The sequence below is a fragment of the Lonchura striata genome, chromosome 1 (genome assembly GCF_050655825.1).
Source record: "Lonchura striata isolate lonStrDom1 chromosome 1, ASM5065582v1, whole genome shotgun sequence".
Taxonomy (NCBI): domain Eukaryota; kingdom Metazoa; phylum Chordata; class Aves; order Passeriformes; family Estrildidae; genus Lonchura; species Lonchura striata.
In genome coordinates, this window is record NC_140703.1 from 25,493,382 (window position 1) to 25,513,200 (window position 19,819).

Genomic DNA, 19,819 nt, shown 5'->3' on the forward strand with positions numbered 1-19,819 from the left:
CATAGTCCTTGGGAGCTTAGCTCAAAAGAAAGCTCTAACAATGTGTGTCAATAGATATTTCTAAATCTAAAGGAAAAATCCAGTTCTTCTGATGTTGCAATCAGACCACTTACCCAGTCTTTTAAAATACTGAAATAAGAGGTAGTCAACAGAGGTTTATAAACATATTTCTTTACTCTTACTGTAAAGTTAGTTCATACTTTAGCTAGAAAGACATCAATCAAAAAAAATTGAGAACTGCTATTATATAGAGGAAAATTTATTTTACTTATCCCCAAGGGATATTTTGTGAAGGTAAGAATAAGTCACCTCAAAATGAGACACAATAAGATACAAAGCTAATTTGCATACAAAAAATGTGAATGTGCAAGTACATTGAAAAGAATATCAGTAAAATATCTAGACATACAAATGAAACAAAATTTCAGTTTTGGTAGTAAAAATAAATATTACTACAATTAGCAAACTTTTTCTTTTTTTTTTTTTGCAAACATTATTGCACACTTACAGAAGATATATTTGTATTTGTTTTGTTTTATGAAATATTTTATGTTTGTTTTTGGTTAAAGTAGACTATGGGTTTTGAGTAACGTAAGTATTTTACAATATCTTAATGCTTATACTTTTAAGAAAGAGAAGAATACAATATCTTCATGGAATCTTATAGAAAAATAATCATACCAGTGATCTGAAACACAGAATGAACATATTTAATGGAAATCACAAAATCATAAAGTGGTTTGGATTGGAAGGGACCTCAAAGATCATCAATGTTATAAATTGAGGTGAATAATTTGATTCAGCCTTTTAAGATCAATTCATAATTTTATTAATTACAGCAAGCCATAGCAAGCAAACAGCGCTGGGTGCAGCTGCGGAGACAGTGTTCCGCCAAAAGCTGACCCCCTTTCCTTCTCTTCAGTCCCTTTTTATCCTGCATAAGTGGGGGTGATGGGTCTCCTTCCACCGTGGTTATCAGTTCCAGCAACAATGGGTTTCCACTGCGGTTATCAGTTCCAGCCAGTCCTGCAAAATCTTTCACAATCTTTGTTTGTGGTTACCAGTCAAGCCTGCAAATTCCATGTCCCGACTTCCCCCCCTTTTATCCTAATTTCATACTTCTGATGAACAAACAAGTCAATGCAGTTCCTCACAATCAAGGTCCACCCCCAGGCACTGGCACATTTACCTTTCACTAGACCAGGTTGCTCAGAGCTCCATCCAACCTGTCCTTGAACACATCAAGGGGTGGGGCATCCACAGCCTCTCTGTGCACCTGCTCCAGTGTCTCACCACCCTCAAAGGAAAGAATTTCCTCCTAATATCTAAACCTACTGTCTTTCAGTGTGAATCCATTCCCCGCTGCCCTGTCACTGCATGCTCTTGTAAAAGTCCGTTTCTGTCTTTCTTGCAGGTTCTCCTCTCTAGTGGAATGCCACAATTCAGTCACCCCAAAGCATTCTCTTTTCCAGGCTGAACAATCCCAACTGTCTCAGCCTTTCCTCATAGGAGAGGTTTTCCATCCCTCTAATCATATCGATGGCCTCCTCTGGATCTGCTCCAACAGGTCCATGTCCTGCTTGTGCAGGGGACTTCAGAGCTGGGTGCAGCACTGCAGGTGAGGTATCACAAGAGCAGAGCAGAAGAGCAGAATCCCTTCTTTCCCCTGCTGGCCACACTGCTTTGGATGCAGCCTGGGACACGTTTGGTTTTCTGGGATGCAAGTGGACTTTGCTGGGTCATGGCCAGCCTTTCATCCACCCCAAGTCCTTCTCAGCAGGGCTGCTCTCAATCTGTTCATGCCCCAGTCACTGTTGATACTAGGGGTTGTCCCAACACAGGTGTAGCACCTTGCACTTGGTCTTGTTAAATCTCATGAGATTCCCATTATCAACCTTGTCCAGATTGTTCTGGATGGCACCCCATAATGGCATCTCGAAATACTGGATATGAACCTAACAAGTCGATTAGTCATGCTAGTGCAGTCTCCTTCTTAGTGGACCTTCTAAATTTATCCCTTATTTCCATTTTCAGACTAAGTCTTCCCTGCCATTATCTTCTGCGATTTGAGGTACTCAGTGATGATCAGTAGGTCAACAGGTCATGTGTTACTAATATATGTATTAGAAAAAAGTGGCTGTTGGTGGAAGAGTGTTTTTTTTTCAGTTCAGACAGAACACTCTGGTCTCCCAAATGTGTACATCATAGTGTCAGGTGCATCAAAGTAACAACTACAAGTGACTGACAGAACTAACATCCCAAGGCAACAACAACGAAGGGAAGAGTGGTCACAACTTCTATTTCAGGAAACACTACGGTGTGTGATCAGTCACATCTTCCCAAGGAATAACACATTTTCCCAAGGAGGAAAGCAAAACAGGGAGAAAAAAAGAACTATGGACTCATCAGCAAGCAGAGGTGTTTGAACAGACCTATGCTGCCCCAAAATCTGAACAAATCCTCTGAGAAGTTTCTTTCTATAACCAGTCTTCTATAAAGAATTTCTTTCCTTTTCTGGTGTTGTTGAATCATTCATGTTCCTGGACACAGGTCTTGTGGAAGATTCTGCCCCACTGTCAGATCAGACACTGAGTTGTAAATTACATTTTCCTTCTGCACATAAGTAGTATAAGGTTCCACTTCCATTGTGTCATCCTAACAAAACAAAACCAAAAACTGTGAATACAAGGAGGAGTTTAGCTTGGCAAGACTCTGCAAATCTTTCATCTGGACTGAAGAAAATAACTGGGAAATAGTGCTCTCATATTTACTCCACTTCAACTAAACCTCTCTATTTCTTTTTCTACCAGGGAACATGGATTGCTGTTTCTAGCAAAGATTTGGAGGGTGAAACTGAGGTATTGTTTCCCTTTCCTCCTTTATCTTCCCTTCTATTCCACTTTTGTTGGCCTGAAAAAAATTTTATTAGGGTCTAATTCTCTAGAAAGAGCAAATAATATGCTGGATTCTTGACCTTGATTCATTTCTAATCAGTCTGCACTTTCAGTCTACAGACATGCTGATGAAAGTCCCATGACATGACAGCAAAAATGCTGGTACGTGAGCAATTATTTTACATAAATGCAACTATGTCTGCCAGCAACAGCTGGGAGGGAGGGCAGCAGAACAGCAGGAATACTAATAAATAGAATTGACTAAGTCTCTCCAGAAACTGAAGCATCTTTTAAAGTTGATGATAGAATTTGAGTCTAGTGTATAATGTAGGTGCACAGATCCAATATAATAGTAACACATCTTGTCTGCGTAGAGATGCTGTTATTTGGATTTGGCAGCAGAGAACAGAGACAGAGCTTACAAGTGAATTGCTCAGCTACACAGGAAGCTTCTAACAACATAGGATATACAAAAATATCTCCCAGTTTGCAGCTCAGTTCTCCTTCCAATGTCTTGACTATGATTGTTTCTTTGATTGTGGATTGACCATTCAAGATAAAGAGTGGCCTTCAAAATTCACACAATTTTCATTCTGGACACCAAAAGGGATATTCTTTTTCTCTTGGTGTCTGTTAATCTTGTTGCTTAATCTTCTTGTTCACTAATAGTTTTCTTAATATCCTCCAACCCATGCTATTGTCTCCCTTCTTGACTATTATTTGGAGAGCAGTTGTGGTCAGAGTATCTGATATGACAAGGGAAATGTGGTGGGACTGACTCCTTGTTAAAATTAAAGGATGGCTTTAGTCAAGTGTTTGCTGTTGGAACACACTTCTGGTGTTTGCTCCAAGTCAAAGTTATGGTGAAGATAAGCTTCGCTTCATCCTATAAAGAGCCAGGATTAAATATATCAGACACAGTAGTGCTTGCTGAAAGCTGAGAGTAAAAATCTAATGTTTTCCTTTCACTGATCATGTTTCCAGGGCTACCAAAATCACCATGATTTGGTGGTGGTCTAATTTGCATCATTCTCCTTACCTGTTGGGAATGTATAGGAGCAATTTCAGGAGGTTTGGTTTTGTGGCATGGTCTATGAAAAAAGAAAAGTATTAAAACATGTTTGCCTGGATCACAGATTGGTTTCTTTGATCAAAAGTTTATGAAACATTTCTTTTTCTTTAAGAGTAAAACCTCATTTCTCTCTCACCTTGACTTTTGATCCTGAAATTATATCACCCTACCTTCCTTAAGAGGTCTTTTCTTATGTTTGTGGGTGCTTATACATAAAATGGAAGCAGCTTAGAATCAAAGCCCTCTGTAAGGATATACATTTTGCAGTTAATGAAATGTTATTGATCGAATTCTTCACCTCTGAAGGAAGAGGTCTGAGAGAAAAACAATTTGTAACAGGCAAATGAGGAACCTAGGTGAGATTTTCAGTAGAGGTGCTAATTCAGCCTTCACTCCACAAATTATTTCTATAGGTATTCCTCAGAACTACTTTTTTTTCTTCATATGAAATCCTAAAGGGACTACAGCCCAGCTTCACTGAAGGAAATTTTTAATAAATACAGATAGAATCTACTGTCCCTTTTGTTCATATGGCAGACTGGCATTGCTCTGTCCTCTGGAATTTAGTGGAACTTATTAGGCAGCAGAACCAATGCCCTGACCTAACTGAGAGAGATACTGGCAGACTGTGACAGTATCTGAAGAAGATTTACTCTCACAGATTCCTATCAGAATGAAGTGTTTCCCTTTAGGAGGCAATGCAATCAGGGTCCTTGGCCAACTTTTTCCCATTTATATTTTACTCAGGGGCATTATTCAGTGAAGATGTGTGCAAGGCACAGTGCATAGTGTCTGCAGTACAGAAATATTTGATGTAGCTAATTTGGGGCACAGACTGACAGAATCATATGATTTCAAGACACAAAGAGTACTTTAAAATTTATTTTATCACTAGACAATTTTTCCTTAGCACCTTAGCATACATACCTACCACTGTGGAGCTTGAAATAGCATATGACAGCCAACAAGGTGATACTGATCAGAACACAAGTAATGATGCAGGCATACAGGAAAACGTTGGTGTTGGTTTTCTCTAAACATAACGAGACAGTCTGTTATATCTTCTTCTCAGTTTCTGTATTATTTCAGTAGAAGATTAAAGTTGATTTAGCACATACATGCATCTTCAGCATGCTTGTAAAACAAATAGCATGTCCTTCAGCAGAAGGGAAACTTAGTAATGAAAATGCTGAGAAACACAAATGGAGTCTGTATCAGAGGCAAAAGTAGATTCCGCAAATCTCAAAGTGGCCACTCATAATATATTTTCACTAAGCCACACCTGAGTTCCTCTCAAGGACTCATCATTTCTCATTAGTCATATATATTCTCAAAAGCAACAAGAAAACCAAAGACTAGAACCCAAGTCATACACTGTATGACCCTCACAACTTGGAATGAAGAAATGTATTGTTTTCTACTAGCCACTCGAGACTTGGCTCTCCATCTGTCTTCCATGACAGAAAAACTTGCAATAAAAAAAAAAAAATTCTAATATTCTCATTCCAAATGATCATTTGAACACAAAGATCATGACTGCTTTCTCTCTGTTTCCAAAAACATTTCCACTACCAAAAGAATACTACCATACTTATATATATAAAAATATATATATATATATATAAATATATATATATATATATATATAAAAATAAATATGTATATGTATATATACATATATATATATATATATATCTTAGGGAAGAAAGCATTAGGAAATAGTGTCCAGTGATGTTTCTGGGCAAAGGCAGTTAGGGATGATACTCTTGTCTTTTATAGAGCTTCACGGAGGGTTTCTGTATCTTTTAGAGACTTTCCTTCCTAGAAGGAAAAAGAGCTGAGAAAGCTGAACAGGAGTTTGATCACACATAAAAAGGGAAGCTCACCTGAGGCACAGCAGGATATGGACTGGCTCCAGTTCCCAGCTGGGTGGGACACCATGCAGGTGGTCACATTGGTGACATTGGGGCTACACACCATGAACTTGCTGAGAACAGTCACTGTCCCATTGTCGTGGCACTTCTCCTCTGGAGGGGAGCTGCTCTCTGGGAGCCACAAGAGCTGAGCCGGCGGCTTCCCCACTGCTGCCTCGCACACGGGGCTGCCCTGCTCATCACAGGACAGGCTCAGCCTCGGTGGGGCTGCAGAGCACCAGCAAGGGGACATGCATAGAGTTACTCTGGCATAGCTGGGCTGGGCTGCTCTTGTTCTCCACCCAAAATGAACCCAAACTGAACCCAGTGAAAAGAGGAGAATAAGGCTGGAGATCCCATCCCATCCCATCCTATCCCATGCCATGCCATGCCATGCCATCCCACCCCATGACATCCCATGCTATCCCATCCCGTCTCATGCCATGCCATGCCATGCCATGCCATGCCATCCTGTCCCGTCCCTTCCCGTCCCATCCCATCCCATCCCATCCCATCCCATCCCATCCCATCCCATCCCATCCCATCCCATCCCATCCCATCCCATGCCATGCCATTGCAGCAATGTGGGTCCAAAACACAAGAGAGGAAGAACCACTCTCTTTTTCCCTTTTGCACAACTCTTCCCCCATCCAGCTGAGCCTCATCACAGCTCTGTGATGAGCTCATATCCTCTGTGTGTACACGGGAAATTGCTTCACACCTGTCTTTTCTAACTAGACAGTGGAGAAAGGGAACAGCAGAAGGGAGAAGAGTTATGGGGAATAAGGAGAAAGGAGACACAGAGATACTCCCAATGAAAGGCATGAGTTTATCCCAGCAAGAATCACAGAATGGCTTAGGTTGGGAGGGACCTTAAAGATCCTCTAGTTCCAACCACCCTGCTGTGCAAAGGGACACGTTCCAAAAGACTGGGTTGCTTCAAGTCTCACCAACCTGGCCTTTAATGCTGGGATTTCTACAGCTTCTATGGACAATCAGTGTTCCAGTGCCTCACTGCCCTCACAATACTGAATATCTAATCTCGCCCTCCACTCTTTAGTTTAAAAAAAACAGCTGCACCTTTTCACATTCCTTACCCAGCACAGTCAGGTGGTAGGTGTTGTGGAAATTCCCTTCTGTTGTTGCCATTTCACAGCTGTAATTTCCCTCCTGGGTGATTCCCACTTGCCGTATCTCAAGGGCAGGAGGCAGACCTGCTCGGAATGTCCAGTCTATGTTGTCACTGCAGTTTGTTCTGTGTGTCCTGTTTGTATCAACCCTGTATACCAAGATGCAAGGGCCTCCAGCCTTGGGGGTTATTGTCCATTTTAGCATAGTCATATTTCCTTTGAGAGGGCAGGTGAGAACTGAGCTGTTACCTACAGTCATCACTAACACTGAGGAGTTGTTCCCTGAGGAGAAAAAAAGAGAATGTGTGAGGGGGAGCCCAGGAGTTGTGGTCTGGACTTCACAGGGAAATGTCTGCAGTGCTACAAACAAGTGTGAGGCCATGGCTGTGCTCATCTGCACATTATCTGTCATCTCTCACTACAGCTGTGGGTTATGGATTATCAGCTCTGGATTATCACAGCCAACGCTTGCAATACCAATTTCCCACTGAGGGTCATCTTAGTGTGTAAGACTGGATACTGGAGGAAGACTCTACTCCTGTCCATTGTCTTCAGCATTTCCACATCCAAAGACTCTCCTTGTGTGAGCAAATCCTCCTGTGGGTTGCTCACAGGACCTAAAATACAGAAATATGACTATTGCCTCTGGCCACATGACAGTGGCTTTTCTCTGTAACTGTCGCTGCCAACAAAATAAACTTTTACTTCTGCATTCATGTGAAATCCAACACTGTGTGCAAAGGCCTTGTCTACACCTCTCAGGTATTACACAGGTGCACATAACACTGGTGTTGTTCTGTGTAGGAGGGAAGGATTTGCCTCATGTCTCAGGGTTTTCTTATACGTGCATTAGTGTTGCCTCCATGTACAAAGGCAGCCTCTTTTGTGAGGCACTTGTGAGACTGAGAGGAAAAAAGAGAGAAAGAAAGAGTGAGGTTATAATCCAGTGTGAAGAGTAGCTGAGGAAATGGGACTTTTGTGTCCTCTGGCTTCTGCTGAAGTGAAAAGCAAGCAATCCCTTGATTTCACAATGTTTGTGAATGAAACTTCACAATTAATGGGTTTATAGGAATAATACCCATAGCTGTAGTCCAAACAAACCTCTATTTAGCACTTCACTCATTTCCTCTTTTAGTAGGTGGCCATTAAACTTTGGGACAGTAAATCACTGATCTCTCAGTTCTCTGTGTCACTGGTGGGACACAAGTTGCTCTTTTTTTTTTGGCTGAGTAATGGTTTTAGTCTGAAAGCCTTGTGTGAGGAGAAAATCAGAGTACTACTTTCAAAACCTGCATTAATCTGGACAGACACCTCAAGTTATCCAATCTTATTGGTACTGACAAATAAGTTTTTTGCAAGTTATTAAAAAAATACTAACCCCCTCCCCAAAGCTTACAAGCAAATACACTGAAGCTGCATTTGAAAGTGCATCTGGAATATGCAATGAATTAGAAGATTTAATTTTTGCATTAATTAGTCAAACCCTTGTCTGTCTTCCTCCATGGTACAAGATCTGACTTTGCTGGGTTTCGCTACTCCCTACCCAGATCTGGAATGATATTATTTCTGCTGTCCAGCACATTTTGAAACCCAGTTCTTAAACATTCACAGTACTATAAGAAGTGGTCTTAATGAGCATCAACTTTAAGTGAGTAGACAAATCATTACTATTAGCCTCTTTGCGAAAACTACACTTGGTTTTACCTTACTAATATTGTCTGAAATCTCATTATCTTCTTCAATCTAGGTGAATGAACCATTCCAACTCAACTTTTTTCAGTTTTATTTGACTGTTTTCTAGAGAAATTATTTCTGACTTGCAAAATGAACACACTTCACTGCATTTTAACTTCTTATATATTCTTTCAAATGTTTTTGCCTTTTCATTTTGAGCAGTAATATCCTTTGGGTGAAGAGTATTCTGTGATGCATTATTACTCTAGAGGTGTTTTTAAATGAGAAGTGTTTTCCTCCTCAATGGCATTCCAAGAAAATGTGAGGTGTGCGTTTTAAACTCAGATGATTTTACCAGGAGCAGAACTGAAAGAAGCCTTCTGTCTAGTGATAGCTTCTGGGTGAGTTCAAGGAGTGCCTCTGAGAACTGGACAACAAAGTGTTTCCTCTCCCAGTTTAACATCGCTGAGAGCCTCAGAGCTCCAAATCATGCAGAGTATGCCTGACCTCATCTGAAAATGACTAAGCAAACCTAAGCACTCAAACCACCTGTGTGTTGGAGATGGGGGTTTTTCGGATAATGTTTGCAAATGTTGAGCAAGAACGACAGTGTTGTGCATATTGAACTGTGTTCACTCTCATTTACATATTAAAGCAGCAGCATTTTATTTGATTTTCAACTCAGCATCTCCCAAGCAGCTCATTGCAATGCAAAATTCCCCAACACAATGGGTTTTCATGCTTCAAGGCTGTAAAGAAAGAGGCAGTGAAAGTGGTGCATTTTGCTATGCCTTTGTGTCATATTCTCCTCTGAATAAATCAGGTACCATTCACTTCAAATAAGAAACCACATCAGAAAGCTTAAAATCTGCTGAATCAACTTTAAATAAAATTTTAGGTTTATAGAAGATTTGTAGAAGGCTCACGAAATCCCCTGTATCTTGTTATCGATTCAGAAGACTTTAAGTATGTCAAGAATTTTCCCCAGATGACACATTAATTAGTAAAAAAATCTTCTTGCTCATCTTATCCACATACCTTCATACTTTTGCGCAGAGGTCTTATTATTAGAAAAGGTTAAACTGTCCTCCCTTTACTGCCCTCTTTTATTGCTAGAGTGCAAGTAAGCAGCATTAGTGTAAACATTAATTGTGAATTTTCTTTCTTGATTTGCTTTTTTTTGGTTCATGCTGCTAGAAACATGATCTTTTGATTTCTTTTACCAAAGAATGTGTCTGCCAAAAACTCCTTCAAGGTTTGGTTAATTTGAATTTCTGAAGTGACTTTGAAGTGACTCACAAGCAAACTAGGACTGGGCCTGGGTAATACTTAATTGGGAACTTCCAAACCATGAAGAATAATGTCATCCATTTCCATGGAAGTTTCTGATGAACTTTCTATTTCAAAGTAAAATATAATCTCAGGAAATGTCAAAATTCACTAGTTCTTACCACAGAGCTGGCTTTATTCCAAAGCAATCCAAAATGTATATTCCCAGAAGTCACTATGTAAATATCTATGGGATCCCCAAGCACAGAAGCAGTTCTTTAAATAGAAATTATCATAATCCCTATCCTATCCTTCCTGGTCAGCCTTGGCATTTCCACCACTTTGAAGATGTTGGTAAGACCTCTCATTGGGCTGAAGTTTGATATTTTCTACTTTCTCTTTCTAATGAGCATACCAAAAGCCATCTAAGTATCTAAAAGTATATTTTATTATAACAGCAATCAATACACCATAAAGTGACAGGTCTGCAGGGGACACAGAATTGCGGGCTTTACTCATGAAAGTAAAAGACATGAAAATAAATCTTCTCTGCTCCTTCTATCCCTAAAGAACAGGTTCTTTCTCTCAGTCCTCTTTTCCACTCCACATGCTTTTGCTGAATTGTCAGGTTGCACATTTTTACATGATCACATCTGAGCTCCTTTTCCCTCACTTCCATGACTTCTTGTGGGTCTGCTACAATCAAGCACTTTGCCAAGGTCTCTGATCTGCTTTCTTTGTCCTCCTTACATTGCCTGCCCCAGCCTGTGCTCTTGGATATGTACTCAGCAGCTCTGATGGAGGGTGCAATCTCCCCTTTCCTCTAGGAATTTCACTAAACCTAGAGGCTGTATGTCTACTCTGCAGGAGAACTAAACAAACTGAAGTGTCTTTTGTGGTTTAATCCCAGCTGGCAACAGAGCCCCACACAGCCACAGGCTCACTCTTGCAGACTTCCCCTACAGTGGGATAGGAAGAGAATCAGAAAGGTGAGAAAACTCCCAGGTTAATAAGTAAAGCAAAAGCTATCACACAAGAAAAACAAAACATCCCAAGGGCAGCTGGTGTTCAGCCATTTCCAGGAAAGCAGGACTGTATCATGCACAATGATGACTTGGGAAGACAAACATCATAGCTCCGAGCATCCCTTCTTTGTTCTTCCTCCAGTTTTATGTACTGGCCATGATGCTACATGGTCTGGAATATCCTTATGGCCAGCTGGGGTCAGTTGTCCTGGCTGTGTTCCCTCCCAGCTCTTTTGGACCACTGTCCACTCAGTGGTGATGGGAGAATCGGAAAAGGCCTTGGCTCTGTGTAAGCATTGCTCAAAACATCCCTATGATGTCAACATAGATTCCAGCACAAATCCAGCTTCATGGAAACCACTATGAAGAAAATTAGTTCTCTCCCTGCCAAAAGCCATTACAGTATTCCATTTCTGTTAAAGAGAAAATGTTTACTGCTGCAAGTTTTAATTCAGACCTCTCACCACACCACTGTTTTCTGGAATGGTCTTTTCATGCTGAAAAGTGGCTAAAAGTAATTTGCTGCTGTTTCCTCTGTGATAACCAATTGGTTTATAACCAGTGCATTTACGGCAGATATATGGCATCCACATCAGCATTTTTCTACTCAAAGGCTCTGAAACTATCCAGTTAATTAATATTGCAGAGCTACAGCTCTTGAGGTGAAATCTCATCTTACAGTTGAGCTGAACTGACAGCTTGCTGTGGGTGGAAAAGGGGATAATTAGTGCAGCAAGACCTCAACCTCTGTGGGCCTGCAGAGAACAAGAGATGTGAGCTATGGAGCTCATCTTGGTGCAGTGCTATGGGATGGTAATTAAATGTCAGCATTTTTAACTATTTCATTGCACATAAGAGAGATGAAATGAAGGGTCACATAATTATTGTAAATAACATCTCATTTTCAGTCATGTTCTTCACAACTGAGTTGACTCTGGTAAACAACAAATTTTTTTTCTGTTAGCCAGAAAGAGCAGAGCTCAGGAAACCAGGAGTATGTGCTGTCTGTCACACTGATGTAGAAAACAGAGGAGTCAGGTTCCGGGAGCTCTGTACAGCACCAGACTGAACCATTTTATTTTGGTTGTGAATGCAAATCCACTGTGATCAGGTTTCACCTTGGAGGCTCATTTGATAGTAGCAGGCCTTTAGACTGAAGTTCTCCAGTTTGATTGAAATCTATCTAATTCTGCCATCTCTTATTGTCTCTGCTTGACTGTTGCAGAAGACTTCAAGCCATGTCTGAGAAGGTTCTCAAGCTCTTTTGCAGTGCACTGAGTGCACATTCCAACACACTGACAGATTCCACTTTTATGGAAAAAAAACTCGGTTGTGGAGTTCACATTTGTGTTTCAAAACTGTGCTGGTTATTGTTGTCATTGTAAGGTTACTGTAATTTGAAAAGACTGGGGGGAAAGCTTTGCTCTGGTTTTTTCAGTGTGGTTTATGCAGCATGTTGGACAACTCTCATGAATAACTAATTGTACCAGCTTCTTTTCAGCATCACTTATTTTGTCATTTCTCCTATTTCTCAGAGACTTTCTCACACTAAAAGAATAAAGGTTTTAAAAACAGGAACATTTGATTGTAAAGACACTAAACTTTTGAGGGGAATCACTGCAAAATCAGAGACAGTTACACAGGTTGAAAATGCTTTTGGGTGCTTTCAAACACGAAATATTTCCAGCCTCTGTTATTCTTCATAGCATGTTTTAAACCACAGTAGAAATTTCTATTACCTCAATTTCCATGACAGCCTCTTGCAAAATTTAACTGTTAAAGAGCTTTTTGCACTATAAAGAGACAACTTTACTTTCTCAGACATATTTCTCAGACATCCTGTTGATTCTTTACTTCTTACAATAAAAATTTATCAGACCATTTTGATGCATCTTCCCCCTACACCCCTTGTAGGTATTAAATTTAAAGATAAAATGAACTGAAACAATGATTATGCCACAGCCAATGACTAAATGTATCTTAGAATGAATGTAGTATATGAGTCACAGCAAGTCATAACCAAAAAGGCAGCACTGGATGCTTGGAAGAGTTCAGATACAAGTCTGTGTTCTGCATCTGTTTTCCCCTTCTACTGCTACAGAGTTCTAGTGACACCCAGCAAAATTTGTCTGGAATGAAATTAAAGATAAATAGAACTGCTTTGTATTAGGGTAGGAATTGTTGATGTACTGACAGATTCTTATATAGCATAGCTTTGTGACTGTGAAAACATAGTCACAACAGCACAGGATGGAGTGTAGGCTAAAAACCACCCCTGTGTTTCAGGTGAGAGGCAAGTAGTTAGACTACTTTAAATTTCATTATAGAAACACATCAAATAGCTGACCTAAGTTCACATTACTCTGTTTCTTGAAACCTAAATCACAGCTTTTTCAGCGTGGATGTATCTTTAAAAGGACACATTAAAAGACTTATACCTTATTGCTAGTATCACACTCATACTCTTTTACCCATACTTCTCATTATTCCTTGAAAAGATATCCTATTCTCTTTTCATTCTAGTTAGGCTTTTCCCTTATCTTCAAAATTCCTTTCTTCCTCATACTCAAATTGTTATTTTGTTCTTCTTTTAACACATTTTTTTTTCTGTCACCACTACCATGCCACTTGCAGTACTTTTCTTGCGACCAAGAAAACTATTAAGTATTATTATTCTTTCTTGCTGCTTCATACAAACTGAGATAGTAATCTCATGCTCTTTGCCATTGGTTTTACAAGATGAAGTGCTCATAGAATGGCTGGATTTTTTAAGATTGCAAACTTCAACATGACATTATATCTTGCAGAGGGCTGAGGACACTGAGAACAGTCAGTAGTGATCTCAAGGTTTCAGTCTTCTGTCTCAAGGTGGAATATACCTCTGCAGTTGCCAGTTCCTAGTGTGTAATTTTTCTATGATCTTTCATTTTGCTTAAGCTTTCTCCAGTACCTTTTCAAGCAGTCTTTCAAGACAGCTGATTTTGAAGGCAATGAAAAGATGCTAAAGCTCACTTAGGTAGAGATGTTTACAAACACTTAGGTGTTTGATACAGTGTCTCCTTGATAAAAGATTAAGCTGAAAGAGTAAAGGGACAACTACACGATGGAGAAAGAGCTGGGTTAAGGAGAGAAAGAAAAAGCAGTTAAATGGTGGTGCCAGTTTTAAGGTAGCTTGCTGATAATATTTCTCAGCAGATTATTTTTGCTGTCATTCTACTTAACTATTTTACTAATGGCATTGGCTGTATCAGCAGTGTGTGAGGAAATTTGTTGAAAGAAGGAAGAACACAGTGTTATTAGTGTAGAGAATTGATCTATCACACAAAAAGAACCAGTTGAGTTGACTTTGATGAGTAGACTGTTAGATGTGTGCTGAAATTCAGCAGCTAAAAATGTCATAATAATAAAAACAGGTACTACAACAAATTTTGACTGGAAAGTAGAATACAGACTCACGCCTTAATCAGTATCAAACCAGCTTTTCGGTAAAATGGCTGCTTATTCTGGTGCTCAAATTGTTTATGAAAAGAGTTTTCTAATACAATGCCAGCAATTTGATCCAGTGATTCAGTGATATAGCCTCATGTAAATAGGTTATATTTCAATATAATATGACTGTAGGAAAGAAAAAAAAAAAGGATGGGTACATTTTTACATTTCTTAAATGAAGAAATTAATTGGTGTTTAAATGATGTGTCAGAGTCATGCAGTTTAGAGAACAAACACTGTTGGCCAAATCCTCAGGTGATAATAGATCATCACTGAACTTAATAAATTGTCACATAGCATAGCAGTCTGGCTGTAAACTTTGAACTTTGCTACTTCTGAACTGTGCAAAGTAAGTAAATATTCCTCTTTGCAGAATGTGAGCTGGAATGGATGAGGGCAAAAGGGATTTGCACTGGATGTCAAAGCACCTTGGGTAGTATTGCCTTCAGAGTAGCACTGTGACACCATGTGTGACAAAGTGCTTCCAGATCTCAGTGTAGAAACAGATACAGATTGTTTTATATTTTGCTCTATGTGCTGAACTTGGCCTTTTACTCTTGGTCACATGAGAAGAAAAATAAACTTAGTACTCTTCACTTATACTTTAAAAAGCATTTTCCTACTATTCTAAACAAAAATAGATCATTGTCTGCAAACTGTAGGTTGTGTGCCTTCTTTTTCATACTTTGCAGAGAGCAGATAACAAACTGCTGTGAAAACATACTTGTGACCTCATTTTTATATGGTTCAAATCTCAGTCATACCTTGTTTAGTGCTTACCTTTAGCATTGAAGTTTTCATCCCAACATTGTCTTATTCAAAACCAAGATAAGGTAGCATAAGAAAATCCTCTATGCTTTTTTTCTAAAGAATGATTGCACCTCTAAATACAAAATACATTAGCTGTGAGTTGTAAGTACCATGTACCTCTAGAAGTGCACTCACAGTTAAAAAAAAAAATCTGCTTGCTTTATAAGTCACAAAGTAAGTGGTCAATTTGGAAGATTGAACTTCCTTCTTTCCATGAAATCAGACAAGTTCAAACATGAATGCACCCTGCATTTGGACCACAGCAAAGTAAAATGTTGGTATCATAAGGATATGTTTGGAGGATTATACTATGGCAGTTTACATGAGAAAATATCCTGAGAAAATGTCCTAAGAAAATTTTTGCTTTATCTAATGGTACAGAATTGTTTTTAAAGAATTTGGATGAAAAAAAGAGGCTGCTTGGGTTCAGATGTTTTTAGGGTAAAAGAAGTCAGAATAATTCCAGCACACATTCCCAAAGGAGAAACAAATAGTGAAATGGAGACAAATGTAAGTTTAGCATAATAGAATTTCTTAGGCTATGATTTTTTGTATTTGGAGCAATATTTCACCATAAACTAGACTAGAAAGCAACAGAGACAGATGCAATGAAACATACTAGGGCAGAGAGAGTCAAAAGGCAATAAAACACGGGTACACTAGTGAAAAAGAATGTACTGATTTTATTAAGGAAAGAAACAAAATTAAAGCAGTAGCATTCAAGGAAGTTATATATATATAACTGTAGCTCAGTTGCTCTGTCAATCAACCTTACTTTCATTCTCCTCACAGTCTATTATTACAGCACAATGTCACCGACTTCAGTTTTTCACTATTGATGAAACTGAACAACCATAGGGAATCACATTTCATTACTGATCACGGATTTCTTGCAGCTTCCTGGGAAGCACTTGGACATATCCATTGACACAGGATAAACTTCAGAGGCAGGACATACCCAGTCAAGTGCTGCAAATGGTATCTCTGTCAGAGTCTTGTCCTTACCACTCTCCCTTGGAGTATACACAACCACTTGAGGTGTCCTGTGTGCTTAGTTAAACTAGAGAAATCTTCAGAGCATTACCAAAATATTTTAATGTTGAGGCTTTTTCACTGCTGTTACTGAGGATTGTCACAAAAGGATTTTTTGTAGAGATCATACCCCAGCAGCTTCAGTAGCTGATTACCCAACTCTACCTGAGGGCAGATCTAGGTATGACAATTAGGAAGCAACCTCAGCCTTTATTCTGAGCTGCCCCACCTGCTGTGGTAAAAGCTAACCCAGTCACACAAAACAACATGCTAAGGAAATCTTAAGGAAAATGTTAAAGGAGATAAAGTCTGGTTACATACAACAAATTTTCCATTATTTATTTCTTTCAGAGTAGCTTGCTCTAGTCTTCAGTAGGGGGGGCATAGTTCCTTCTGAGCTTCATGCAACACTGAAGACTAAAATTATCTGGACAGAATATACACATTAGATCAGCTTCACACATTTAGCCTATGATCTCTGAAGGGAAATATCCCTTGCCACTAGATCTTGCTCAGAAGACCCACCCTAATACCGAGGAAAACAAGTTTAAGAGCAGTTCTAGCTAAAAACTTCCCATCAAATGTAGGCTGCTGTTTACTGGGAGCAGGTTGAGGAAAGAGGTTTCAGGCCTGAAATTAGATTTAAATGGAAAATCTCTTTCTATATTCTTTGAAGGGCAATATAATTGGTTAACCAAGACACCAATAAGCTAAAATCCAAATACCTTAGGGTGAGGACTCCCCACTTTTTGGCATTGGAGTTTTTAAAAATATTTCCAGCAAAGTGAATTTTTTAAAATAAATTTTGCCAGTAGGATTCCCCTTTGTCTCCCCACTTTTTCTTCAACATTCTGTTTGTCTTCAAAAATATAGACTGTCTTTGATGCTATTATAATCAATCTGCATGAACTTGAGCAGGTTCCTCAGTATTCTTTTGAGATAATACCTGGAGAATAGGGATAGATCTTTTACCATCAATGTGCCTGTTGTGAGGATAATGATCCAAAGTTTAATAATGTTCATTAAGTATTTAAATTTTTCCAGTGGGTAGCACTGAGGTAAACATTTAGAACCCCTCATTATCACACCAAACACATTATAGATGGGTGTCCCATCACTGCTAACAATGACTGCATCTATTTTGCTTTAAAATATCACAAAGGAGATATTTTTTATTTTCAGACCAATAAGAACGAAGTAACTCATGTCCATGTAGTTTAGTTCTATCTGTCCATAATAGGAATGGACCATGCATGTTACATATTATTCAGAGATGTCCAAAGTTGAATTTGGATCTCATCTAAGACCTATCTGCCTTCCTCCTCCTATACAGAAACAGTTTAAGTTTCTGGAACTGCTCCTCAAATCCTTAGTTCCATTATCAAATCCCTGGATTGCTGTATGGTGTGAGCACAAGCTCTGAAAATGAAAATGAGCAGTACGTAGGAAACATTAACTGCTCTAGTTAAACTATATTCGAACAAAGTCAACTACAGTAAAAGAAAGAAAATTTGTACTGCCATTGCCCTTGGTACAAAAGCCTTTCCCATATTGATACTGGCCATGCCCCTTAGAACAAAATTCCAGAACCTTCTCCCCTCTCTCAGCACATCAGAGACCTTCTACTTCTCTGCGAGGTCCAAGAGATCCCTGCCCTATTTCAAAGTGCCTGCACCCTCTCTTCAGCAGAAACTACACATCCAAAAGCTTCAAGTTCCCAAACACTTTCCCAGGCATATTTTTAGTGTGTCAAAAGGCTCATTTTCTCAGATGATGTGTATTTGGAGGTCTTAGTGAAAAGGCTATTTGTGACAAATTGTCCGTTCCCAGCTAAGGGTCACTACATCGTTGCCTACATGGAAGTCACAGGGAAAATACTTGGCAGCCTTGTGACCACCAAGAAGAGAAGGAGTGAGTATTGGGAAAGCATATCTTAATAGTGCTTCATAATTTTTAGCACTTAATTAAAGCCACAGAACTATTTATAGCGTTTATAGAAAGAAAGAAGCTGTGCACATTTCCCATTCTTAAATCCCAATGGCCAATTGGTGCCAGTTAGACTCACCTGCTAATCTCATGACCATGGTGATGGTGAGCAGCACAAAAACATACATGGTCTTCCCAGCAATCTTCATGTTGGTTCCTGCTTTCATAGCTCAGGCAGCTCCACCAACTTAACTGTGGTCATGGGGAGCATTTCTTGCCTGTCAGTATATCCTCAGCAGCCAGTGTCAGTGTTTCCTCTCCCCCTTTCCCATGCCTCTCCTTTAGCTGTACATGTTCCTGACTGGCTGGCTCCTCAAAGCTGGAGAGGTTCCTCCTTCTGCTTTTCAGAGCACTTTTCAGAGCTTCCTGTGCTGAGAACCCAGGCAAACACTGAGGAAACAGGCTGAGCAATTCTGCCTTCCGTTCATTGGCTCTCCTCAGGAGGCCGATGAGTGAAGATAAACCCTGCAGAAGAGTTCAGAGAGAGGAGATTATTCAGTGCTGAGTTTAATATCAAAAAGGAAACCTTAGTCTTGAGAAACTAGAGAGATACTTCATGTTTCTCACTACTTTTACTTCTGCTACTTCTTTATCATGTCTTTGGCACAACCTCCAAGAAAATACTTCCACATATCCTCCTCCTCCTCCTCCTCCTCCTCAAAAAAAAAAAAAAAAAAAAAAAAAAAAAAGAAGCAGTCTTAAATCTTCTCTGTAAGTGACATTTTCAGTTATTTCTCTCTTAAGTACCTACTTAACACATGGAATTCTACACTTCTCACGTGAACTATTAAGTTCAGACCTTGTGAACTCTTAAATAAATTGTAGGTGGGCCCTTACTCCATCTCCAGCCCTGCCAGCTAAAATATTACAAATCCAAAACTCATTTTTTGCAGAATCTGAAAAAAAATGTGAATATGGGACAGTTTTCAGGAACATGGCAGAATGTCACATTCCGGAGGACTGAAACAAGGAAACATAAATATTTTCAAAATAAAACACTGATACTGCACATTTAAATTATGTTTTTATTTAGAAACTGATCTAATTTGAAGGTGGCAGAAATATGTACAAAAGCCAAAATATTGAGCAATTTTTTTGTTTGTTTTTAGCACTGGTGAAATCACATTTTTCTCTGGACAACAAAAATAAAAAACAATGCACTATTATGTGCCCTTAATCTAGTGCAGGCTTCCCATGTGGTCACAGCCTCCCCTCAGACATCCACCTGCTCCAGTGTGGGGCTCCTCCATAGGCTTCAGGTGGATCTCTGCACCAGGCTGCAGGGGAATCGCTGCTCCAGCACCTGGAGCACCTCCTGCCCCTCCTTCTCTGACCTCAGTGTCTGTAGGGCTGTTTCTTTCACACATTCTCATTCCTTTTGCCAGGTGAAGTTGCTTGGCCATTGTCCCCACTGCTTAAATGTGTTATCCCAGAGGATGGGCTATCCACTGAGCACCAGTGGAGAAATTCGTGTGCTGAAATTTCACCAGGTGACATCTGGTGAAACTTTATGGTACTTTTTTTT

The 19,819-nt window shown here is 39.5% G+C and overlaps 1 protein-coding gene across 8 annotated transcripts; it reads right to left on the reverse strand.

Moving 5' to 3' along the window:
- Positions 1–243: 243 nt before the first annotated feature.
- On the reverse strand, positions 244–18,940 carry LOC110480789 (cell surface glycoprotein CD200 receptor 1-A-like). 8 transcript variants are annotated; one of them, XM_085572045.1, is made up of 6 exons: positions 18,374–18,939; positions 6,977–7,093; positions 5,853–6,107; positions 4,894–4,999; positions 3,934–3,985; positions 244–2,655 (listed from the first exon to the last, which is right to left on the reverse strand). In XM_085572045.1, the coding sequence occupies exons 1-6, from the start codon at positions 18,459–18,461 to the stop codon at positions 2,533–2,535; spliced, it is 741 nt and encodes a 246-aa protein (XP_085428171.1). In that variant the 5' UTR covers positions 18,462–18,939; the 3' UTR covers positions 244–2,532. The 8 variants fall into 8 exon arrangements, with proteins under 8 accessions (XP_085428171.1, XP_031359862.2, XP_085428151.1 ...); XM_031504002.3 differs by having other exon boundaries at positions 6,977–7,291; positions 18,374–18,936; XM_085572025.1 differs by having other exon boundaries at positions 244–3,780; positions 6,977–7,291; positions 18,374–18,931.
- Between the last annotated feature and the right edge of the window lie 879 nt (positions 18,941–19,819).